The sequence below is a fragment of the Morchella importuna genome, assembly GCF_003444635.1.
Source record: "Morchella importuna strain M04M26 chromosome Unknown Morimp01GS037, whole genome shotgun sequence".
NCBI lineage: Eukaryota > Fungi > Ascomycota > Pezizomycetes > Pezizales > Morchellaceae > Morchella > Morchella importuna.
The window spans coordinates 262,487-287,482 of record NW_025763434.1 but is presented as its reverse complement, the minus strand read 5'-3'; the positions used below and the strand labels follow the sequence as shown (position 1 = coordinate 287,482).

General features: G+C 47.0%; 9 protein-coding genes across 9 annotated transcripts; 4 read left to right on the top strand and 5 right to left on the bottom strand.

Moving 5' to 3' along the window:
- Positions 1 to 411: 411 nt before the first annotated feature.
- LAJ45_09580 (uncharacterized protein) lies at positions 412 to 2,699 on the bottom strand (the record flags this gene model as incomplete). Its single annotated transcript, XM_046119121.1, has 3 exons — positions 412 to 1,973; positions 2,034 to 2,086; positions 2,140 to 2,699. 3 exons carry the CDS (start codon positions 2,697 to 2,699, stop codon positions 412 to 414), a joined length of 2,175 nt encoding a protein of 724 aa, XP_045967691.1.
- A 2,490-nt stretch (positions 2,700 to 5,189) lies between these two features.
- Positions 5,190 to 6,853, top strand: LAJ45_09579 (uncharacterized protein; the record flags this gene model as incomplete). Its single annotated transcript, XM_046119120.1, has 10 exons — positions 5,190 to 5,290; positions 5,352 to 5,488; positions 5,564 to 5,654; positions 6,062 to 6,106; positions 6,157 to 6,159; positions 6,222 to 6,258; positions 6,311 to 6,397; positions 6,447 to 6,659; positions 6,720 to 6,734; positions 6,794 to 6,853. The coding sequence occupies 10 exons, from the start codon at positions 5,190 to 5,192 to the stop codon at positions 6,851 to 6,853; spliced, it is 789 nt and encodes a 262-aa protein (XP_045967690.1).
- A 1,270-nt stretch (positions 6,854 to 8,123) lies between these two features.
- On the top strand, positions 8,124 to 8,754 carry LAJ45_09578 (uncharacterized protein; the record flags this gene model as incomplete). Its single annotated transcript, XM_046119119.1, has 2 exons — positions 8,124 to 8,321; positions 8,377 to 8,754. The coding sequence occupies 2 exons, from the start codon at positions 8,124 to 8,126 to the stop codon at positions 8,752 to 8,754; spliced, it is 576 nt and encodes a 191-aa protein (XP_045967689.1).
- A 742-nt stretch (positions 8,755 to 9,496) lies between these two features.
- On the top strand, positions 9,497 to 10,849 carry LAJ45_09577 (uncharacterized protein; the record flags this gene model as incomplete). The annotated part of the gene is made up of 3 exons (XM_046119118.1): positions 9,497 to 9,640; positions 9,701 to 10,562; positions 10,623 to 10,849. The coding sequence occupies 3 exons, from the start codon at positions 9,497 to 9,499 to the stop codon at positions 10,847 to 10,849; spliced, it is 1,233 nt and encodes a 410-aa protein (XP_045967688.1).
- A 1,546-nt stretch (positions 10,850 to 12,395) lies between these two features.
- LAJ45_09576 (uncharacterized protein) lies at positions 12,396 to 13,763 on the top strand (the record flags this gene model as incomplete). The annotated part of the gene is made up of 4 exons (XM_046119117.1): positions 12,396 to 12,432; positions 12,559 to 12,614; positions 12,680 to 13,426; positions 13,482 to 13,763. 4 exons carry the CDS (start codon positions 12,396 to 12,398, stop codon positions 13,761 to 13,763), a joined length of 1,122 nt encoding a protein of 373 aa, XP_045967687.1.
- A 3,821-nt stretch (positions 13,764 to 17,584) lies between these two features.
- Positions 17,585 to 19,051, bottom strand: LAJ45_09575 (uncharacterized protein; the record flags this gene model as incomplete). Its single annotated transcript, XM_046119116.1, has 1 exon — positions 17,585 to 19,051. The coding sequence occupies one exon, from the start codon at positions 19,049 to 19,051 to the stop codon at positions 17,585 to 17,587; it is 1,467 nt and encodes a 488-aa protein (XP_045967686.1).
- Positions 19,052 to 20,751: 1,700 nt separating this feature from the next.
- On the bottom strand, positions 20,752 to 21,330 carry LAJ45_09574 (uncharacterized protein; the record flags this gene model as incomplete). The annotated part of the gene is made up of 3 exons (XM_046119115.1): positions 20,752 to 20,796; positions 20,867 to 20,973; positions 21,045 to 21,330. The coding sequence occupies 3 exons, from the start codon at positions 21,328 to 21,330 to the stop codon at positions 20,752 to 20,754; spliced, it is 438 nt and encodes a 145-aa protein (XP_045967685.1).
- A 901-nt stretch (positions 21,331 to 22,231) lies between these two features.
- LAJ45_09573 (uncharacterized protein) lies at positions 22,232 to 23,538 on the bottom strand (the record flags this gene model as incomplete). Its single annotated transcript, XM_046119114.1, has 2 exons — positions 22,232 to 22,505; positions 22,580 to 23,538. The coding sequence occupies 2 exons, from the start codon at positions 23,536 to 23,538 to the stop codon at positions 22,232 to 22,234; spliced, it is 1,233 nt and encodes a 410-aa protein (XP_045967684.1).
- Positions 23,539 to 23,857: 319 nt separating this feature from the next.
- On the bottom strand, positions 23,858 to 24,520 carry LAJ45_09572 (uncharacterized protein; the record flags this gene model as incomplete). The annotated part of the gene is made up of 5 exons (XM_046119113.1): positions 23,858 to 23,899; positions 24,136 to 24,179; positions 24,232 to 24,236; positions 24,299 to 24,322; positions 24,420 to 24,520. The coding sequence occupies 5 exons, from the start codon at positions 24,518 to 24,520 to the stop codon at positions 23,858 to 23,860; spliced, it is 216 nt and encodes a 71-aa protein (XP_045967683.1).
- Positions 24,521 to 24,996: the final 476 nt, after the last annotated feature.

Genomic DNA, 24,996 nt, shown 5'->3' with positions numbered 1-24,996 from the left:
GGACTGGGACAAGACCGGAGAAGTCGCCATTTGAAAGCTAACAGTTATCAAGCATGAGAATTAATGAATTAAACAAAAACAAAAAACAAATATCAAGCATGAGAGTTAAATTGAACGAGTGATACTTTATGAATATGTTTAAAGATGGATAGATAAATTAAATTTTTTTATTTAATTCATTAATTGCATATAATAAATTAAATAAATCATTGACCGCACACCAAAACATACTATTTCGAAGTAAATTTTCCAAAAATGCAGTTTATGCCATAAGTTTACACCAGAAAGACCAGTCTCTTCTAATATTACTTTGCCGTAATTCCTCTCTACATCCCAGACACCACTCACGCCAATAAGAAATTTTATATAAAAAAAAGCGAAATAAAAAGAGGTTTGAAAAATTACAGAAATCTATACCCTTCTCTCACTACTTCTAACTCCCTCTCTCTCTAGCCATTTCCAGGCACCATCCCTATCACCTGCCGCTTCCTCTACCGCAGCGATAGTAAAGGCTAAATCATAACCACCGCTCTCATGCAATGCGCTTTCCGCCCTCATCCACTCAGCCATTTCCCTCCTTTTCTTCGTGGTTTCATCTACGCACAAACTCAATGGGACACTTGTATCCAGAAGTTTATCCGTAATGGGTTTAATAATCGGGAACGCTTTCGCAGTGCTCATAACCCCATCCGGCTTCATCCCACTGTTCTCAAGGCCTGTTTTACACATATCGTTCTGACACCAGGACTTTCCACAACCAGAAAGTAGCTGCTGGAGAAGCTTCCGCTCAACACGACGCTTTAGCTGTGAGCCTGTGGGGTCATACCCCTGTGCATAAAGGGGGCCGAAACAGAAGCCGCAAAGTCCGAGGTCGTTTCTTGCATTTTTGGGTGTGCGCGCACAGTGGGGATTTCTACAGACTCTTGGAAGACTTTTTGATAAACGTTGGAGGTCGTGGTTTTTGAGGTGGTTTTCCATATCACGCAGTTTTATGATTCTTGAACAGAGATGGCACTCGGTTGTTCGTGATCCGCATTCTAGTTCGTGTTTCGAGAGCCCCGTCATGATTACCTCTGCATTTGGCTGTGACCCATCGCCTTCTCCATCCTGAGGGACGAGAAGATGGCAGAATTTGCAAAGGATTATTTTACCGGGGCAGGTCGTGGTTTTGTGAACGGCAAGGTCGGGCAGATTTGCAGCCCCATAAGGACATGAAGTACAATTTCGTGGGTGATGGAAGATTGATGCGTGTTTTACTAATGCTGAGGGGGCATTAATCCCATGTGCACTGCATTGCGGGCAGTGCCAATGCTGCGATTCAGTGCCGCGTTTAAAAACTTGGTTGCACTTTTTGCAAACGTGATTGTTGCGTAGGCAAAAGTTTTCGTGTAGCATAAAGGTGCGTGCGGGTATCCACTGAGTGCAGTTGTTGCATTTTTTGTAATCTGGTCCTGGGGGGAGTCCATCATTTGTGGGTGTGTCCGTTTCCATATCCTCGGAGGACGTGGGCTGTGTGATTCTGAGAACATATGGTCTTGTGGATTCATCTTCTGATTCCTCATCATCGCCCGCATCAAGGGTTCTGTAACCATGGATGCCGAAAGATAATGTAGTTACATCAACGAGCTCAATATTCGTGGGAGAAATTTTTATGCGTTTGGGGTACGAGCTCCCAAAGTCTCCCCATACATGCTCGTCATCGTGGGGTTTGCGATGCTGCTTCGATGTTGAAACAAAGATATCTACTTCATTACCATCTTCCACTCCGTCGATATCTATTATGAGAGGTAGATCCCGCTTCCACTCCTTGAGCTCGTAGAAATGGTAGCCTCCTGGTAAAACTTGGCCTTGAACTGGCTCATCGGTTTTGACTATTCTGCCCGTGCTAGCCCCGCCTGTCTTACGAGCTATTCGCTGTTTCAATGTTTCTCTTGCTTGCTCTTCTGACAAAGGTTCGATGTCGACCTCCAAATCTACTCAGATGTCAGAGAGCTCACTTAAAGCCTGAAGCAACCGATCGTGGGCAGACTTACCAGTATCAACGATGCAGACCGCCTCCTCAGGTTCCAACTTGTCGATCAAGAATCTAAACTCTCCGCGGCCCCCTTCCCCCGACTGTTTGTCCTTCCAGCAACCGACAGAATCTCACCTGTCGTCAACGTTGTAAAATGCATCCTCAGATGCCGCTCTAGAAGCGCCTTCCAGTCTTCGTCATCGTAACCAGCTTCTAGAGGTCTAAGCCGTACGTGCGTTCCTTTGGGTAAAGATTTTGAAACGATGGTGATCCTCGGTTTCTCCCTCCTGCTCCCTGTCTCGCCTTCTCGCAGCGCCTCCTCGTCCTTCTCCTCAAGACCTAGCGCCTCCCTTAGAAATGGGGATATTCCGACCTCCCCCTCGGCCGCTGAGAACTCCCGTGGTACCGCATGCGAGAAGCGGTTATTTGCAGGATTATAAAGCCTAAATATTAACGGATGGGGCAGCTGTTGATTTCGCTGTTGTGGCACCTGCGGTGTATCCCATGATTCAAGATCTACAACGGCTGGCGGGGGCTGCGGTGCAGATGCTGATGCGGCGAGAAGCTGTTCGAGGGCAGACTGTGGTAGTAGGATTTTATCGCCTGTTAGTGAGACCGGGGTGCCCGTAGAGGCTGTTACCGATAGCTGGCTAGACCAGTTGAGGGATGGAGTAGGAGCTACCATCTGAAATAGCAGAAGGCATGTAGCTATTTACTTAGGTGAGAAGTTGAGGTAGGCAAGGGACACCGCTTCTTTAGTAGTGGGGAGTTTCCGGGGAGTTGTAGAGATGGCTTACGGAATGAGGCTTAAAAAGAAGGTACGAGACATTTCCATACAAAATGACATAGCCCGGTGTTACAAATTCACTTCAAGTCAAATTCTATCTAGCCAATAAAATCCGGTTTCGTTTTCTACTACCATGGGCTTTATAAGTATTCTCTACTATTATTTGGAAGAACTAACAAAAATTTATTTCTAGGATTTATTAGTACCAATACAAGTGCCATGATTGCTTCTGGTACTACTATATATTGTTGCTACATGTATGGCGCGAGAAGGCCTAGGGGCGGGTGTGTCAACTTCAGAGGAATTTCGTTTGTATGGGAATCTGAGAAAATGCCAGGGTTAGTCTAGGCGCTAGTACCATTATGGCCAATTTCTATAGGTTTGATTGGCTGATTCTTTAAAAAAACGCCGAAGTTTACACACCTACCCCCATAGCTTCTCGAGCCATATGTATTTAGATACATACATGGTGTTGCTTAATCGGGCAGGTTGGGACAGAGGGAACGACAGGAGTGTGGCTGTCTACATATAAGAGTGGTCACCCGACCTTTTATTTCACTTCCGCTACAACTACTTTCGACGTACGAAGTGTGAAATGTTAGTGTCGAGTTGTCGAATCTGCATCTATTCGGTATCGGCATCGGCTCTGTTTACTTTTTTTTTTTTTTTTTTTTTTAACTGGATTTGAATTTGTATACGATTTTGTTTATATTTTAGCGATTCCCAGGGTTCGGTTTCGACAGGTGAGTGAGGATAACGTTTATGTGATTCTTTGCTCATTCAGCATTTTGGATTCAGTGTGATTAGGGATAGCGTTTATGCGATTCTTTAGTTGTGTTGGGTGTGATGGTTAGCAGGCCGGTAATGTTAACAATGCTGACTTTGGTGTTTCAAATTATGATAGTTTTCGCCCGATGCCTATGCTCGGCGGTAGGTTTATTCTATTTTTTCGGGAAGTTTTTTTGAGATGTTCAGTGAGCCAGCTCTTAGTGGACGATGCCATTGATAGAGTACTCTCTCAGTACGATGCTCTATTGATGTGGTAGTATGTCGACGTTCGTGTATAACGACGAAGCATATGTTTATCATTGACACCAAGGGAGTTTGTTGAATTTGGAGTTCAATGTATTCTAAATGTTCTGCTTGTTTTTGTCGGGGTTTGTGATTACTAGCGCAGTGGAGTTAATTGGGTGATAAAATGGGTCGCAATCATGATAGTAGAGTAGGGGTCTTTTCGTGGCTAGTCAAACTACAATTCACATGATTATCAGTTCAGCTGATCAGGAAACACTAGTCTGCGCCTAGAACTAGCCCGCACATTACAGCACTCTTTTGGCGGTAGTTGGTGAAGGTGGGATTGTGGCAGCGGGTTTGAGCACTCATGAAGAATGAGGTCACTGAAAGAGAGCATGAAAATATGCAATCTCTTGGCATGTTGTTTGGATTAGTTCAATATGGGTATTTACCAAGCTCAAAACGATATTCTAGCCAGATTACAATCTGAGTCCAAACGAGCGGTAAGTAATTTCGGTGGACGCAAGGGGATTGATTTTACGGTCGGAGGCTTAATTCGATGACAGATGGAAAGTCGGTAATTCCAAGGATTTGTGCGGGCATTTGTTGTTATGATAAGTGTGTTAAGGAGAAGGATTTTATTTTTAATGTTTATTTATGGTTACTGTATTTAACGAGAATGTTATATTTTATGTACTCTAGAGACACCCGTGTCAGGACAGGGTGTCACAAGAGGGTCATCACATACAGTTGCAACTCGATATGCCGGATCTCAATACGCCGGATCCCTTGCTGTCCCGTACGAAATCTTCTGAGATTTTAATTTTATTACTGCAAGATCAATTTGCTATCCCGGATTTTTTTGCTATCCCGAACGAAATCCCTCGAATCTTGGCAATCCGGCATATCGAGTTGCGACTGTAGTCACTGTGTAACGCACAACACTTAGAGATCCCTTCATCTGTTCCCGCGAATCACGACGATTGTTTAAAGCAACACTCGATTGAGGATTTTTGCGTGACGAGTGGAGACAATTTTGCACCGCCGACCGCCGCTTTCAGCTAGGCAGTAGATTTTGTGTGGTGAGCCACGAATTGCCACAAGTCCTGAATACAGACGAAGGGATACATGTAGTCTAAGTGTTTCCCCTAGTCTACATATTCTTTCATCCACAAACCAAAAGCATTAACAACGAATAAACACTACACCTCCATTATTGATCAGTCAGCAGGACTCTAAGATGTGAGCAGAAGTACGTTGATGATGGCTGATTATTTTAGGGTGGCTGGACAACTTCCTGATTTTAATACTCTGGCACATTCCATGAGAGCCTCAGCCAACGGGCTTACAACTGCGGCTACAGAAATGCAAAAAATGTCAAACATCCCAATAGTGGATGTGGCTGCCCAACTGAACCGGATGGAGGAACGTATCCTACGTGAGCTGCGAGATCTACGTGCAGAGTTAACTCGAGAGTATGCCAACTTCAAAGCTCAGTCCACCTATGGAAAGACGTTTACACCGACACTGTAATAGAAACAGGAATAACTTCGTTAGAATGATTAATTCTAAAGTCACCAGTGATACTACGGCCTTGGAGGAACTACTTGGTCAAGACGGTCAACCAATTCAAAACTTTCCGGAGACGTCTGCCCACATTCATGCCATGGATAGTAAGTGAGATCTGATCCTCGAGAAAAGGAAATACTTATGTACAGTACAAAGTCTAACCCTGATATTGTTAATAGGTGTAGCTGTCAACAATCTTCTCGTTGCCCTTGGTTTGCCAGTAGGGGGCAGGGTCGATGTTCGAAAGAACAGAATTCGTCGACATATTGGGTTGACTGTTTTATGATGAGGGTGTCTGAGCTGTGATAGCTATATAGCCAAAGTACTCAGGGACCCCACCATATACAGGGAGCGTGAGCGACCGTCGAGTTCTTTGTGTAACTTTTTGTTTTTAATTTTGTTATCTAATCTTATCTTATCTGTTATCTATTTGAGCTAGTCTGGATTTGGTATGTTGGGACGTGGCTAAGGACTCGAAGTGTTCTTTGTATCATTACATATAAATTAATAGGGGACGGTACGTACCCAGCGGGGGAGGTGCAGCCTCTCCAGCTTGCGGTAGAAATATGGGAGGAGTCCTATTGGCAGCCATAGAAGATTGGGGCGCATGTAACGCCACATTTGCTATATAGAGGAGAGTATCCCGGATCCCCCAATCAATAGACGGAGTCTCTTAGTCCTCTATTCGATACCCAACGAGATAGTTTACCGCACATAATCAAGTGAGTATTCTAGCTGACCATGTTTATCAAATACTCATCATATTTATTAGAATGTCCTTCTTCATCGTTTCTCGTCGGTTTGCTGGTCATATGCTTAGGGATTCTAGTATTCTAGTGGTCTCTTGACACGTCGGGTGTTTACCACCTCACTGGTAAGCATTGCATCTCATGATAGTTATTCAGTTGCACTAACTAAGGGTTTAGAAAAAGAGTACCGATAAGCCATCTGGCATTGGGGAAGGTTCTCATGGTCACTACCAACTTGCACGAAGTGTTTCGGAGCGTGGAAACGTCTGTGCTCGTCCCGGGATTTGGAAGTACTATGCTGACCGATCATTAGGACACTGTAATTATGAACATGCAATATGAGTTCCTCAATAAAAAGCTCGATAGTATGGAGTTGCACCTCAACGATAAATTCAACTCAATGGTCAAAAGGTTCGAATCAATAGACAAAAGGTTCGATGGGGTAGAAGCAAGGTTCAATGGAAGGGTTGAAGCGCTAGACAGGAAGATGACCACTCTATTCTTAGCACTTGGGGCCCTGGTCTTGGTATAGGGCGGATTGGAATTCTGGGATAGGCATGGAACAAAGAATGAGAGTTGTTAATAGGCTACTACTGCATGGGTGAGCATAGTGGATTCCAGTTCATTTGAAAGAGTATGCGACTGATTAACATAATGTAGGTGCGTTTCTTTGTTTTTCATCAGGTTGCTTGTTTACCGAACAGACCTCTGGAATTATAAGCATGCGACAGACGGAGTTACAGCCGCATGATACACACCTCCGCTGGTACGTACCGGGTAACCGAAATGGTATTGGGAACGCCTGTCTAGCGGATCTATGAGATCTAATATACAGCGATAGGAATGATCAATGGAAAAACAGGGGGGTTAAATTTGTATGGCGTGGCGTCGTGCACAGATGTTTCGCTATACAATTTTGACCCCCTGTTTTTCTATAGATCATTCCTATCGCTGTAGTATGATACATGTAGTTTGTAGGTGGTACAATCGGGTCTCCCTATAAGGGTACGATGGGACCGCCAGATGGTACCCTTATAGGTTTATAAGGGTTAGGGTTTATGGACGGGCTTTGGTCTGTTTTCGAGATTTTCGACAGTTCTGGGGGTAAATTAGTCTGCCTGTTGGGTAGGATGTAACCTATAAACTGAACGGATATGATATAGTACGGTGTTTTAATTTGCGTACGGGAGTTGGAGTAGAGTTGCATTTTGCTTTCTGTAGCAGACCATTTTCACCAAAATAACCCCCTTACCCCCATTTCTCTATAAGGGTACAACATCAAAAACCATCTCAAAGTCATAAGGGTATTCTTATTGCAAGAATACAGCACTCTACTCCTTATAGGGCGATTATTCTTATAGGGGGTACCTTATAGGGAGATCCTACTGTATAGCAAAATCCTTATTGCGAAGAACCATGCAATCGATAAATTCCAAACTCCCTAAAATTAAGAGAGCCTTAGTAAGGGCCCAAAATGATCTTGCGGCCGTTTGTCCCATCTATTGAAGTCTGTGCAGCGCGGTGGTTATTTCTCGTGGGCTACATGGACCTAACGCATATACCAAGGGCGTTTGCGCGTACAGCGCTCCACGTAAACGCCAACCGCGGTCCTGCAATCAACGCGCCATCACGTGTCTCATCCATGCACAATTAACACCACACTAGTGACACAACCACCAGCCGTCAAAACCAATTGGGAGGATCAAGAAGATCAAACCCCGTTCACTCACTCAGGCTTATGTACATACGTTCTTGGAAGGAGGAGAAAAATTGAAAAACCAAAAACCAAAAAAAAAAAAGAAAAGGGAGAAGAATACAGGAACAGCCTCCCTCCATCCCACCCGTCAAACCCTTCGAAATCCCTTCTAGACCTTTCATGCGCAGCCATATCATCTGCTAGTGTGTTCCGTTAATCCTAACTCACCTTCATCGTGACGTCGTCGGTTGAATACGAAATCCGAACATAACATTTTTTGCTCTATCAGCTCCCATGTTTTGCACACGACCACAACAATACATGTTCGTCAACGGGGGTAATGCCAACACGGGATCCTTTCTTCAGGCCTCCCAGTCGCCAGTTCAGACAACTCTCAAGCGACGCCGCCGCTCAGGGTCCAACGCAGAAGAACCTTCACACACAGAAAGCCAACCGCAGATTCCTATAGCCGATGCTAGATCTACTATCAAGGTATGAAAGACAGAGAAGGGCAGGCGGAGCTAAAGATACTGACTACATGCTACAGAGACCACGACGAGATCTACAACCTGCATTCCAGCTCTCCTTTGTTACCCCACAATACTCACAAAACTCCTGCGGTACCTACCAGCCGTCACCACCCACTGGCGATAGTGAGAGCGACTCTTCAACCGATCGATTCGCGGCGCACTTTGATGAGGATGTCGTGATGGATGGGCAGCATGAGCAGCAAAAACAGCAAAACGCAATGCCAAGCGTGGTTACAAGCCCACCGACGGAGGTGATGGGACGGCTAGAGGTAAGTGGAGATGTTGATATGGACCAGACAGTTGTAAAGAAGAAGGCGACTGGGTTTAGAATGGGATTTAGAGGGGATTGTGAGAAATGCAGGCTACGAGTTCCGGGACATTATAGTCATTACTGATATTTTTTCTATTTTTTTTTTGCCCTTTCTTGTTTGCTTCGTCTACGACCATGAGGTTTGTTTTGCTGGAATAGGGGAGGTTTACGGCTATTATTAGACTGCTATTTTTTCCTCCGCTTTACTACAGCGCTGCATTTTTACCACTCGTTTTTATGTTCCTCTTTTTTTCTCTTTCATTCTTTCTTTACCCCCGGTACACTATCGCTGCATTATACCCCGGAGTCTTTGGAACTGGATTTTATTAATAACAATTAATGCTTGTAATTGTAGAATTACGAATAGTTAGTAATTGTGTAATTACTAGCCACAGCAAGACTGGCTGAAGCATTATTATTATTACTATTATGGTATTACTATTATCATTTGTTCCTCGGCCGCGGTGGCTGTTCTGTTCTGTTGTGCTTCTCATGAATCTCTTCCGGCTAAAGATTTACCCGCAACCACCCCACAGCGAGGCCACCACCGACAGTACCCGACATCCGGCACTTACCCCACGGCCGCCACCGCAAGCAGACGAGAATCCTTTCTCTCTTGTCTCTCGTCCCCGCAATTCGCAGCAGGGCTCTTACCGACAATGCGATGCCATATAAGTGTCCCTGGGTCCCTGAGAAAAGAGGAGGGTGTCCTGGTCGTTGGAACAAGAGACAGAACGCAGAGGAAGGAAGGAATCATTGACAGCCCGCAACCACTTTATCCATCTAATATCACTCACCTAATCATCACCTAATATCACCCCGCAAAAATGGCACTCTTCCAGAAAGGTCTCAAGAACATCCTGAAGAAGTCTGCCAACGACGTCGTTTTCGTATCAGCCCTTCGCACGCCCGTCACACGAGCACACAAGGGAGGCTTCAAGGACACGCACCCCGAAGAGCTCCTTGCCCACGTTAGTCTCAATACCTCCTTTGTCTCTCTTTATATTCATAACTGACATTCCCATCCACAGGTCCTGAAATCTACCCTTGACCGCACCAAGATAGACCCCCGCCTCATTGAGGATGTCACTATCGGTTCCGTCCTCCAGGAGCTCGGTGGTGCTAAAGCCGGTCGCATGTCAATGATCCATGCTGGCTACCCCTACACCACAACCTTCAACACTGTTAACCGGCAATGCTCGTCAGGGCTGCAGGCCATCACCAACACTGCCTATGCTATCCAAGCCGGCGCCATCAACATCGGTATTGGTGGAGGCATGGAGAGCATGACCCGGAACTACGGCTCTCGGGCCATCCCTGTAGACCTCTCCCCCGAGCTCCGTGACAGCCCCAACCAGGACGCAAAGGATTGTATCATGCCTATGGGCATCACTGCCGAGAACGTGAGTGCGCGATACGGCGTGAACAGGAGCGATATGGATGTATTTGCGGCAGAGAGTCACAAGAAGGCGGGCGCTGCGCAGGCAGCGGGGAAATTCGATGAGGAGATTGTGCCGATGGTGACGAGATGGATTGATGCCACTGATCCGGCGAACCCGGTTACGACACAGAAGACAGTATCGCAAGATGATGGTATCAGACATAACGCGAGTCTGGAGATGATGGCGAAGTTGAAGCCGGCGTTCAAGGCAGATGGTATGTGCACGGCAGGGAACTCGTCGCAAGTGTCGGACGGCGCGGCAGTGGCGCTGATGATGAGGAGAGATATGGCCGAGAGGTTGGGATATGAGGTTATCGGGAAATTCGTGGCGACAAAGACTGCCGGGTGCAAGCCCGATGAGATGGGTATTGGACCAGCCGTGGCAATCCCAAAGTTGTTGGAGGAGACGGGTGTCAGTGTGGATGAGGTTGATGTGTGGGAGCTCAATGAAGGTTTGTTAAATTTCTCTTCAATTGCCGGTGGTTTATACAGCATACTGACTAAATTGTTAGCATTCGCATCACAAGCATTATACTGTATCAGGAAGCTCGGTCTTGATATGGCAAAGGTAAACCCTAACGGAGGAGCCATTGCGCTAGGACACCCATTGGGTGCTACCGGTGCTAGACAGCTCGCAACACTGCTCCCCGAGCTGAGACGAAGCGGAAAAGATGTTGGTGTTATCAGTATGTGCATCGGAACTGGTCAAGGTTTGGCCAGTTTGATCGTCAGGGAATAGACAGCGGACTTCTGGCGGTTTTCTTTATTTTTCGGTTTCTTATGGGTCTGGATTTTTTGTAAAAATATTTTAGAAGCGAATGGGCACGGTAATGAATTTTCATGTTTGCTATGATTGTGGTTGTGTTGCGTGGTGGGGAAAAATCGTAATATTATAGTTCAAGTAGAGTAGCTGAGCTCAATCACTTAAAACATAAAACACCAAATTTCAATTTTTTTTTAGCCCCAGCCTCCACAATGATCGGCAAACAGGATAGGGCTAGAAACAATTCCTATTCCACGTTCGGATGATATGCTGTCATAGAGCTGCATAAGCTTATCGAGTGATCCTGCACCGCAATCATTGACCTGACTACATGATACCCAACGTCCTCATGATAACATGTAGTACGTATCTGTACCCACCTGCACACACCCTATGGTTCTTCACGGGTCACATCAGTGCTACCATCACCCTTTATTCTTTGCACTTTAACTCCTCGGGTTACTGATAGACAAGACGGACGCCCCATCTCTATACCTATGTTAAACCCAGATTGATCTGTTTCACAATGATTTATTCCTACAATATATCTACGAAATGCATTGCACTCATGATTACATAATATGACATGCATATACATAAATATATAGATAATATATGCGTACATCAAAGGGAAAGGTTGAATTCGAAGGGGAAATCTAGATAATTTCACGGATGTGTAGCTCAGTCGCCCTAGAAACTAGGTTCTAGTCATCCGCCACGGTGTGCCGATTTTTCACCTTGGCCATGTCGAAAGAAAAGAAAAAGAAAAAAAAAAAGAATCCAGACCCAAACAACAGGTAAGTGATTATGCTACTTATGTAAGCGCAACCTTAAACTTTGTCAATTAAACATAAACTAGGAGTGTGGGAGAGGAGAAATATACCTGTTGTGATAGGTACATGTAGATGAGATGCATGAGGTACTCTAGAGTGCGTGCTTCTTTTCCCAGGGTTGGACAGGAGTTCCAAGGATTTCAAAATTGCCGTTACTAGCTACATGCAGTTTTATATTGCGAGAATGCTAGGAACACCGGCCGCAGACATGAAAGCAGCCGACAATTATTTATTACACATGTAAAAAGCAACGTGGAGAGAATTAAGAGACGAATAGTGTTAACATGGGGTGCAGCCCTTGTTTTCCTTCTTGAACGCAGTAGTAGCAAGAGGGGAAATATAGAGTGCTTGACTCATGCCCCTCATTCTTCTCATCCTCTTAAGTTCTTCCTCATCTCCTCCTCCTCCTCTCCCCTCTTCCTCATCTGTCCATTGAACATTCGCATTAACCTCGTGGAATTTTTAAAGCTTGCGATTTGCTTGTGGTGAGTGTCTCCTGCATACAAAAGGCTCGGGTTGCGGCTGCTCGGGCTCGGCGAGGGGTCCTGGTTGGGTTTTGAACTAACATTTTTTTTCCTTTGATGCGATAGATACCCACTCTATTAAACTCTCTTCGCCCCGCTCTCCCCAAGTAATTCCTTTTCGCCATTGTAATTGATTCGCCAATAAACACCACAGCGCAAGCAGCTATGACCCTCTCGGTTGACGAAGTTGAAGATTCCCGCGGTAAGTCACCTTCTTAAGCTATGTAGCTGCTATTTCCACTCAAAACATTGTCGCCCACTGTAAAACAACTGCACCCACTGAGATTGGCGCAATTGAGCAACTGTAGCTAATAGAAAATCACAATAGTCATTGGACAGGATCCTCTGATTCCTCCCAGTCTTCTCCAGCACGAAATTCCTGCAGTAGGAGCTCCCATCCTCACTCTTGGTGAAAGAAATATTAGTATGACTCACACACAATCATATAGACCGCTGCCTCCAAAGCTGCCGTTCTCCAAGGCCGTAAAGACTCCATTGCCGTCATCACCGGCCAGACCGACAAACTCCTCGTCATTGTTGGACCCTGTTCCATCCACGACCCTGAAACCGCCCTCGAGTACGCAGGCCGTCTCAAGGCTGTCTCAGAAAAACTTCAAGATGACTTGGTCATCGTCATGAGGGCCTATCTCGAGAAGCCCCGTACAACCGTCGGCTGGAAGGGTCTCATCAACGACCCGGACATTGACGAGAGCTTCCAGATCAACAAGGGTTTGAGAGTGAGTCGACAATTGTTCGTTGATCTTACCTCAATGGGGATGCCTATTGCCTCCGAGATGCTGGACACTGTTTCTCCCCAGTTCCTCGCAGATCTGTTGTCACTTGCCGCCATTGGTGCAAGGACCACCGAGTCCCAGCTCCACAGAGAGTTGGCTAGTGGTGTCTCCTTCCCCGTCGGATTCAAGAACGGTACTGACGGGAGCTTGACGGTCGCCATTGATGCTGTGTTGTCGGCGAGCCATCCTCACCACTTCATGGGTGTGACGAAGCAAGGTCTTGCTGCAATCACCAGGACTACCGGAAACGAGCACGGTTTCGTGATCCTGCGTGGAGGCGCGAAGGGCCCTAACTACAAGGCAGATGATGTCAAGGCCACAAAAGAGGCTTTGAAGAAGAAGGGCCAGAGGGAGATCATGATGATTGACTGCTCCCACGGGAACAGCTCCAAGAACCACAGGGTAAATCAGCCTTCAATATCATATTTATGCTTTGATACTAACATTACTTACTCAGAATCAACCTCTTGTCGCTGCCGACATCGCCGCTCAGATCCGCGCCGGAGAAGATGGTATTGTTGGTGTCATGATTGAGTCCAACATCAATGAGGGTCGCCAGGATGTCCCTTCTGCTGAGCAAGGAGGTGTCAGTGCGCTCAAGAAGGGTGTCTCAATCACTGATGCCTGTGTGGATTGGCCATCTACCGTTGAAATGCTCGAGGGGCTTGCTGAGGCTGTGAGGGCAAGGAGAACCGGCAGGGAGAGCGGTGCTGGAACCAAGAGAAAGGCTGAAGAGTAAACGGTTGTAATGAGTTTAGGGTTTCCTTTATTGTGGTTAAGAAGAAGGGGGGGGAAAAAAAAAAGGTGCGGTCTGTATTTTGATATCAATAAAGGAAATTGTTTCATTTTCCCGGGTTTTTTTCTTTCTTCAGAGTACACGGGAGTATATAATGTCCTTGTTTCAATAATGTCTAGCAAAGAAGGCTTATTAACGATTTGATATGCTATAATCAGGTAATTGATGTGTATGATGTGCTGTATGTATGATTATAAATTATAGACGAGTGAGAGTCCATGAGGCAGCGGGGTCTAAAACACAGACCCTACATGTATTGTGAGCAGTCGCGCATATCTACATGTATGTTTTTGCATTGTAATCCTCGCCCTAGTTAGCAACCAACCGGCCAATATCATGCATGGTGGTAGTACAGATGCAAGTCTTTGATCACATCCAAAGCGTTTAATATCTGAAGCGTTTTTGATTTACATCAGCTTTAGAATTTACACATCTTGGACTCCCCGAGAAGCTGATCTTGCGACGCTATATCAAAGAGAGGGCGTTGTGGCCAACAGAGATACGGCAAAACCATAACCATGAGCCCCTCATTCCCACATCAATACTTACACCACCGGCATCCGTACCCGTATCTGTGCCTGCACATCACATGCATCAGTAGCCTGCAAACCACCTCAATATACATGCATACTGGGTGAGCTTTGGCAGCCCAGGGACAAACCCTACTCTCTCAGTCAAGCACTCTTGACTCTGGAGGGTGATGCGGATAGAAAGTTCAGATGGGAGCGCTAGATAATTATAATCTTGTATTTTCGTCTTCAATTGGATTATTATATTTATGCATTGTCAATTAACGGACCCCCCCCCCCCCCCCCCCAGACAATCCAGCGCCAGGCTAGAAGGGCCCAAACCCTATCTATCGGAAAATTGTCTTAAATGCACTTACGGAAAAGACGTGAGAAACAATTCAAGGTCTTTACATCGATTCTTGAATACATATATGGCTGGTAAAGCCGACACGTGTATACAATGCTATACTCCAAGGGTGCAAGAACTTCGAGGAGCGGTATCCATATAGCTTCCGGCCGATATGATCTTAATGCTTTGATTTGACCTTTAACATGGACGTCTACGCCGGTCTGGGTTGGGATTGATGAGGAGACCAACACCATTCGACCGCGCAGACAATATGCGGTAAAGCTAACATAATCTCTAATGACCCAGGTAGGTCCATTAATTACTAATTATTTATCTCCTCGCCTATCTTTTATGCTAGCAATTACTTGAGGTTTACTGCATCTATTGCAATTGGAGCGATATAACAAGGTTACAAAAAATAGCCGTTTCGGTGATGTAAAACGGTACCACCGATGATACCCAAAATAATGGAGAATATACGGCTCTTTATACTTTATATTAGCATGGAGAGACATGAAGCTATAGACCAATTATTACTTGAGAAGATGTCAGACCTACATCTCAACCAAAATCTCCTGTAAGGTTGCATGCAATTAACGAATTAAAAAACAAAAAAAACAAAAAAACAAAAATCTCCTGAAATGGGTAAACAACTCTACACGTACTAGCAGCAAGGACGACACTACCTTTTGTTACTTACTATAAAAACAGAGAGTAGGTGACGCGACCTGATTGGAAGATAGAGACAGAGAGCGGAGGGTTTCCTTATGTATCTCGCGCTTCATGTACGTCTCTTCCCCTCAACCATTCTTTGATATGTCCTGCTTGGTTAGATCTACAGACTGGAACCTGATAAATATCATACCAAAATTGTGAAGTCAAGCTGATTTAACTCGGCCCCATAGAGTGCGTACGCAACAATATCATACTTGGTATAATAGCTCCACCAACCGGGTACCAAAAGCATCTAGTCGCTATTAAATATGACACACTTATATCTCACTATACTGAAGTGCCCTTCAGGCTCTATAGCTACAAAATCAACAGCACACTTTGAAATAACCGAGTGATATTTCATGATTACATCTCTTCACTCAAATTTGACGGATTTGAATAAGTCAAATCCTTTAATCCCCAACCACCCTGATATATATAAAGTCATACGATTTCACAAGAAAACGTACTAATCCAAAACTAACAATGATTCCTCCTACACCGAATTTAGCAGCCCATTTAACCCAGCCATGGACTTTGGAATCAAGTTTATCAAGGCTCTTGTCGAGTTTGTCAAGTCTCTGACAGAGTTTCTTAAGCCAATCATCGACCTTGGCATCTCCCTTGTAAACAGTTAACATATTTCGAAGTTAATATTCAATTACGAAGTCTTACCTGCTCAGGTAGCATGACCTTTATTGAAGGAATAACTTACAGCATCAATGAGAATCAACATCCACCGGTAGAGCCTCTTGATTCCAGCCTCCACCCTCTTAATCTCGAGAGCATAGCAGGCTGAAGCAGGGGCACCCCAATCAGTATAGACGCCCTACAAGATAATTTGCGTTTTTTTTTATATAGTTTTCGGTAGAATTATTGCGAAAGTCAGAGCCAAAAGAGTGGATTTATTGGTCTGTGCTCGTAGCAAAAGATCTTCTAAGGGCGGCCAATAGGACTATCGGGTCACGGAGAACCCATTTTCGCAATAATTCTACCGGAAACTGTAGATACAGTGTCCTCCGCTCCCTATACGACTCCAAGCCACGTGCTGAGTTCTTTGTCAATCCCCACATCTATATCCGAGTCGGTATTCATATTCTAAATCACCTAATTAATACCGGATTATATACTGTGGCATTTGGAACCTGCCTTTATCCCATTAGTGGTGAAGCCACGGTGTAAATCAGCAAACCGACGCATATGGTGAGCAGTTGCCAGCTGACGAGCAATTCTGCAACCAGACATGTCTTATAAACTTCGTTAGCCAGTCAGTCCTCGATAACATGGACTAAAACACTCACTTTCTCAGACTGTGGATCGCTCACTGGTTCTCCCGTGAAGCAGGATGCTGTTCGTTTCTTGTGTGCTCATGAAAGGGAAAAAACAAAACACTAACTGGAAAGGAAGGGTTCCTCAGTAGGGGTGGGCAATGTCACGCCAAGTTTTGGTAAAGGCGACGGCGTTTAGTTTAGCCTGTATTTAACAGTCGTTACGTTGCAACTTCTTATACGATCATCATTACATGCTCATCTCTGATTCTGAATGATTGAGGTTTCAGTGGTGGCAGTTGCTTGAGCAATCAATTCTTGGCACATGCAATGGCGAGTGATTTCATGTGACCGGAATGGTTACATGTATATAAGCTAAGCCTTGATTAACGAACATACATACCTTGTGTTTAGTCGTTAAGACTGCAAGATAGAGCTTTTGATCTGCGTGTCTTCAAAGGACGCAAATGCCAGGCTGGTCATAACTAGATACATGTACAGCAACAGGTATTAAGTGATGGAACGCCCTGAGTGTACAAACACCAAATGTTGGTGGCGTTTTACCAAAACAGGTATTGCCCTGTTCCATCACTTATTACCTGCCGCTGTAGTTAAGCTGGCTTGTTGAGAAACTACATGTATTTCAACTCTCTCGGCCTCGTCCACCTCAGCTAACACAATACCACCGCCCTCTGCAGACCTTGGAATATTGATGGACTTTGGTGGTTTTCTGATTTCGCGTGTTGCCTATATGCAATATGCCTTTAGTGGTATGAAGCTTGATTCGACGACATTATCATCGACACCAGTGCTAGTGTACATCACTAAGTGGGTATAAGGGTGTATATTAATAAAATCAGAATAACTAAAACCACTCTCTAATTCACCACAAAATATAGAATCTTGACACACAAACCATGCTAACTAAAGAGACTTCAACCTCCCAAAACAATTGTTCAAGCACTTTGTTATCTCCTCTGCGAGTACATGCCACTCGTCTCCAAACGCCATATTTTTATCCGGGTGGTATCTCCTGACCGCCTCAAGAACTGCTCTTTTATCTGGCAGGTCCGCCTTACTTTTCGTCAAATCCGGTGCATCGCCTTCCGTCTTTGGTGGATATGTCTTCATGAGCCACTCGACTAGTTGCCTAGCATCATCATCGCTCTTTTTGTGGATTTCTTCCACCTTGTCCTTCACTTTTTCATAAATCGGTCCGCGTCTCGAATGCCATTCACTATCCTCTTGCGCCTTCAACTTTGCTCGGCGGGCCTCGACCGCCTTCTTAGCCTCCGTGAACCATGTACCACCAGGTAGTTTCGGAGAGAGTGTTATAACAAGTGATATAGAGCGGAGATAAAGTTCATGAGCTTTCGTCTCGTTTTTGAGTAGAATTTGATAGGTCTTGGCCAAATAGTAGACCGACTCTGCCTCCAGCTCAATATCTTTACTCGTCGCGCAGGATAGCGCATGACGATAATTGTCTAGTGCGAGTAATGCATAATCCATAAGCTTCTCTGCACTGTCTGCCACCGCTGCGGTAAAATTTCCATGTCCGGATTCCAACGCGCGGGTCGCCGTACATGTTGATTCCAGTATCTTATAACTAGCAGTGATATCCGCAGCTTCTTCGAAAATATCTTCTTCAGCTGTACATGTATGCACCTGCCGGTCCGCGTTCATGGCCTCCTCGAGCTCCAGCGCCATCCGACATGTGCCATCGCCCTCAGAAAGTATCGACAGCGCACCCTTGAAGTCGCCGCTCTCGCTTGCGCGCAGCGCATTGTGATGATGCCGCGAGGCCAGGGAGCAATATACCTCATGGCGTGGCTTACGAAAGACGGAGAACTGGCGCAACGGCGTTCGCCCGGTAGCACGCTCAAGCCATATATCCCATTGCATGCTCCGCGTCTTTTCCCAATCTGTATGGAACATATCCACAATATCCTGCGCTGCAGCAGCACAGCGGAGTTGTGTAGTCTCAAGAGAGGATATTGGAGACCCGCTGGGGGCATAGATGGCTTCGTCGGCGTCGATGCAGCGTTGGAGGTACTGTTGGAGGTGCCATTTCTGCGTGAATATGCCGGAATCTGAGATTATTGTTGTGACCGCAAATCGGGCAACTTTGGAGGCCGCGATATTAACGAGACGGTGCTGGTTTGTGCTAAGTGTCCGGTCTGAGAGGAGGTTTGTGGCTAGAGCAAGGGTTTTATCGATGCGGCCTAGGCGCAGGGTTGGTGCGGTCACTGCGGAGATCGAGGCGTAGGACTGGTTAAGAGCATCGAGCTTGTGCGGGTCTGCGGGCGGCTGCCGACGAGGGGGAGGAGGAGGGGGATTTGCTCGGGTGTTGGAAGAACTTGCGCTCGCGCGGCTGAAGTTGAACCACGACATGTTGAATTCGATATGGAGGAACTCTGGATGTGTGATCTGATAAAGGAAGAAACACAGTGAGTTAGATAAGTACAAATAGATAAGTACAAACTAATTTATTCTTGGGAACGGGGGCAGCTTGTGTCTTTATTCCCCTCTATCAGGCAGATGGTTGCCGACTCGACTGGAGCCTTCCTGCATGTTTTCAGGCATCCAACTTTTAATGGGCTTTTTTATCATTGATCTTTCATCTATGTCGGTAGCCTTTTTGGTCAATATGCACGTAGAGTACGCATTGAAATTTACAGGCGGTGTATGTATGTATATACGTATCCTCCTCACCGATAATATAATCAGTCCTCGAATAAGAAGGGTTGCGCTTTTTCATACAAATAAACAGAAGGGCCGGGGGAGAAACTAAACCGAATCAACAGAGCTATCATGATCATGAGCTCTTATCGCACTTTATGTAGAAGCTCTTTAGTACGTAGCTGACAGATAACTACATGTAGTTAGCTACGTTAGTATTTACGTAGGCTCTGCATCAATAACTGATTGTCAAATTTACAGAACACCCAGTGCCAATGGTCATTCATACTAGTGCTTTTGGTGTTTGTCCTGTTTTTACACTTGTCGCACAGATCAGAACTGTATGTATGCGACAGCAGCCGGGAGGGCGATCACCATCTCTGAACTGTTCAGCTGCCTTCGTGGGGAGAGAGCAAAGCAAAGCAAAGCAAAGCAAAGCAGAGCAGAGCAGATATATATAAAAGGAACCCAGCTAGCTACATACTGTGGTAGCTGTTAACGTTCCTTCTGTCCTCGTTCAATCATACAACACGATTCTCTTAATACGGTCTCTTATACAACCGCGCCCTGCTGGATAGCGTTTGTTTCTACTTTCTTGGCGTGCCGGCCGCCAGTCACCGAGGGGGTTTCGAGAGCTAACTAGCTAGCTAGCTAGCTAGCTGCATGCATGGCTGGGTATTGCTGGAGGCTGTTAGCACCATGGATGTACTTACAGCTTCTAGAGTAGGTATATATATCTGCTTGAGACAGCTAATCTGGGCAGCCTTTTGGGGTTTCTTCATAAACAATCACTCGTCCACTCGTCCTTGTGCGCAAGGGCGGATATGCGGTCATGATGTGCCTGTGTTGCGTTTCCTGGGCTGCGGTGGGGGTCTACCACCCCCGAGAAGAACCTAGATAACTACATATAACTACAGGGCCAGTCCTCTACCTAGCTAGGGTAGGTAGGCAGGCAGGAAGGTAGGTAGGCAATTGGCCCCCTCGCGCGCGCTGGCTGGCTGGCTGGCTGGCCGGTGGAAAGAGAAATAGATCCCCATGTTTGCAGGTACATAGCAAGATAGTTATGTAGAGGTAGAACATAAAAAAAAAAAAAAAGTGACGTCTGTACATACATTACAACCCACAGCCCCCACTCCCAATCCCCCGCCCCCGCCCCGCTGGGCGACTAGGTAGGGCGGACAGGCGGGCTGGCATGTAGGTAGATGGTAGGGTTGACACACAATAGACAACCCCCAAATCGCCGCCCGCAGAACAGGAAAAAAGAAAAAAAAACCGTAACTCGCGCGCGGGAGGGGGGGGGGGGGGGGCGACACAGCGCTCCAATCCAATCCAATTATACATAACGTCATATAGCTACTCCACATCCCCGGCCGGCCATATCCCGCCGGCCATATCGTTGTTGCGCGCGGCATCTATTCGCCCGGTAACGGCGTGTAGGATCTGCGCTGTCTCGCCGCCTATTCACCCACCCACCGTCAGTCATCTAAGAGGTTGCGGGAGGTGGGGGGGGGGGGGGGTGAAACAAACCTCAACCCATCTCGCAACCCACGGGCGCACAAGCGCATACACCAGCAGCCCCACCGTCGCGACGATAAAGATCAGCACCACGGCTTGATCTTTGGCCGAGTCGCGTTCTGTCATCCAGTTAGTCCTCTGTCCGCGCAGCGGGCGCACGAGCACAAACTCAGCGAGAGAAGAAACATACGGAAACACGTGGTAACCACATCATCGTCCTCGACGCCTTTACAGAACGGGAGGTTGTAGTCGCGGCAGAAGGAGCGGTTGCAGTCGGTGCACGACGGGATGGGGATGAGCGTTGAGTTTGTGAGGCACGTGCATTTGCAGAAGAGCGATGTGGAGGTTGTGCCTGTGCCTGTGCCTGTGCCTGTGCCTGCTGCGGCGAGGGCGGGGAGGAGGAGGAGGAGGAGTAGTATGGTGTAGAGAAGCGGGGAGAGGAGGGGGAGGGGGAGGGGGAGGGGGAGGGGGGGCATGGTGAGTGTGGTGTGGATTGGCGGTGGTGGTGGGGTGCCAAGATCTGGGGTAGTGGTTGTGGTGGAGGTGGTGGATTGGAGGTGGAGGATGCTTGGGAGCAGAGCTGGGCGGGCTGGGCAGCTCAAGTAGTAGCTGGGCGCTGACGGGAGAGGGAGGGGGAGAGGGAGGGAGGGTTTGGCACGTTCAATGCCCCCGTTCTTGTCTTTGTAGGTGTGTATGTAGCCAGCTAGCTAGTCAGTTAGTTGGAGTCTCAGATCAGAATTATCGATTAGAAGGTTGGCCGTCGCCGTCGCCGCCGGTGTCTTGTCTTTATTTAAACCCCTACCTCTTACCTTCTCTGATCTTAATTATAACCTTACAACTACCAAAAGCGTCAAACAACGATTGATTACTGAACACCGTCATGTAGCCTAAGTGAGTACTCTACATGAGCACTCAAGTTAATTGGCATTCACATCCGGCTATATGTAACGTGCAACAAGAATTAAAACCTTTCTGGCAATTATTGGTTTTTATTTGCAGAGCTGGGAGAGAGTTTCTATATACACAGGATAATAACTAGTAACGCTTGCAAGCGCTTCGAGATGATTGCAGTACTCCGGGCCCAAAGAGAAAGTAAAAATCCAAGAACGAGAGAGGGGTGATGACCACGAAAACCGAGTAACAGTAACACCAAAAATGAAATGATGAACCCAACAAAATATACGCCCCCCCCCCCCCCCCACACCACAGAATCAATTCCGCATATCAATCAATTGATCAACCAAACCCGACCCAAACACCATAGCATAAAACAGGGGAAAAACAATAGAAATAATAAAAAAATAAATAGAAGCTGCAATTAAAGGCCGCCACAAGCGTTTTACAGAAACCCAAAAAGGGCCGCCGCACGCTCAGCAACTAAAGCTGCATGCCCACCCTTCTAGTCGTCGCCGCAATCTCCTTCTGGTACTGGCGGCCGCCAATCGGTACATTTGTAGCCGCTCTGAATGGCGTGCCCGACGAGACGGTCCGCGGCTTTGCCGTGCTGTGCTGGGCGGGCCCGAGTGAGAGGTAGTATGCTTTTGCCGGGGAGGTCAGGAATGCGTTTGAGCTTGAGCTTGATGCGGACCCGCGGCGGGGGACGTTTGCGGCGACACACCATTCGCAGTAGGATTCTTCAGCGCCCTCATTACTGTGTTTGTGGTCAGTACAGTGCCAATGATCATTCTGTAAGAATAGAAGGTACTAGGCTGGGGAGAAACATACTGTGTGATGCAATATCCACCCTTGCACGACAAGCACACCCTGCTATGCTTCGCCGTACACTCCACACACTGACTCCCACACTCGAAGCACGTCCGCTTCATCTTCTTCTCACCCTCCGCACACGCCTCACACCACCACACCCCGCAGCACTCGCACCACCGCTCCTTCACACACTCCTCGCACCGCAGCACCCCCTCCGCGCCTCTGCACGCCGCATTAAACCCGCCAAACCGCGGCGCCGGCGCAACAAGCGCCTTGCTCCGCGCTGGGACCGCCCCGCACCCGCCGCACCCACTGCCGCTGTCTCCGAGCCGGATGTTGGCAAGCTGCGCGGTCACCGCGCGGTCGCCGGAATGGCTGTGGCCGTCGCAGACGACGGTGTCAAATGTGATGCGCCCGGCGCACGCCTGCAGGACTGGTACCCAGGCGGGGATGAGTCGTAGGCGGTTGTTCCGCACGATACGGCCGGTAGAGGAGGTGAAGGTGGGTGAGGTAAACCAGTAGACGCCCTTTAGGCTCAATTCGTTCGCCGAGTATGAGGTGACGAGGGAGGTGAGGAGGGCCATGAGACCATAGTGGTTGATGCTTTCGCAGTCACGGATGCTGAGGAGTTGGATTGTGCTTGGGCGGTCCTGGGGGGCGATAAGGGTGCGGAGGTCAGTGTCTGTGGTGGGAGTGTTGTCGAGGATGAGGGTTCGTGTTGCATGGAGGATGCGGTGGTGCGGAGTTGTTGTGAGGAGGCGGGGGAGCTTGGTGTGTTTCTGGGAGCGGGTGGTGGGGCGTGCGGAGAGGTCGAGGTAGCGGTGGACGCTGGGGGAAGAGGTGATTGAGTTGTAGAGGGCGCGGGAGGTAAGCGTGAGGGAGTGGATGTCGCCCACTGAAAGGTAGGGCACCGTCAAGAGGAGGAGTAGCTGGTTTGTGAGGATCGTGAGGAGGGTGGTGGGGTGTTGGTCAGCCATTGGGAGGGAGTGATATCTCAGATAGGTTCAGCTAAGTGCTGGGTGTTTTTATATATATATATATCTAGGGAAGATATCGGAGTGTATATATATTAATTGAAAAGGTCAATCAATGAGCAGCAAGAAGGCAGGCAAATCTTCCTTCTTCTTATTCTTCTTCCTGTGCTTTTCTTAGTGAGGGAGGGGCGGGAGAGGGCCCAATATATCTAGTCTGGATCTCTATATCTTATTACGCCCAAGATTTCTGTCACTATCAACCACCCACTCCCCGGGACCGGTGGAGTAGGTGCTTTAAGTAACCAAGTAGGCATGTCTGTACCTACCACCTGGTGTAGATCGAAATAACGGCAAGTCCAGCTAGCTATCTAGAGCAGATTAGTATGCAAGTAAAAAGATGAACCCACACCCTCCCATGATCCATGATCGCATCGCGCCAACAGGGAAAAGGAAAAAAAAAAAAAAAAGAGGGCTTGGGTAATTCAAACTTCATGGAGGTTTAGAGTTCATGTTTCGTAAGCCACTAAAGCAGTAATGCCAGGCCTTATCTCGAACCTCTCGGGTGTTTACCCGGAGTAGCTACGCTGCGAGTGAGCTCACCCTGCGTTTCAATTCCTTTCCCTCTCTATCTACTTGGGGTCTAGCTGATTATCGGTTCGTTCGTTCGCCTCATCGATTTCAGGAAATCGCACCCACAACTACTATATGCCAAGCTTTAATCTGAAATCGAGATGTTGCGGCGCTGGGTGGGAGACCCGCGTACCTACATATTTCAATTCTATCTACCCTATCATTTCTCAGAAAAGGGGGAAAAAGTAAAGGCGGGGTTCATAGAGTAAACAATGGGGCATCAGAATAAACAAAAAATTGAACGATCAACGCACCAAGCGGTCTGATTTCCAGAGCAGCGGCCGTCATGCACACACACACCCACCCCGCAATTTGGAAATGCACCAACCCCACCAAGTTCGCTATGTACCGGCATTCAAATTGTCAAACATAAATGCCCAGCCAGGTCGGAAATTTTTGTTTGTCCCACGATATAGGTTTGGTTGGGAGTAGGTACTGTAGGTACTACATACATGTAGGGTGGCTGCTGGTTAATGAATCGAGAAGGATCGGAATCTCTCCGACAGTTAGACTGCCTCCTACACCACCAAATCAGCAGGCTTTGTTATCCCACGCTGGGGATGACTGGTAATGCGATTTCCTTATCTATCTATCGATTACCCTTTGAAACAAAAAAAAAAAATTGTTGAGCTAAAGCGGAAAGCCAGATGGGACACAGCAGCTGGGATGATAATCTTGCAGATTTGCACTTGAGCTTACTTTTACGTCACGGGTATGTAGCTATTCTGAGTATTAGTATATCCCAGCGAACAAGCCTACACACCTTACGGGGTGATAGGTACCGATAGATGGGGTAGATACATCCACCGCTAATCTGCCTGCGCCGCAAGA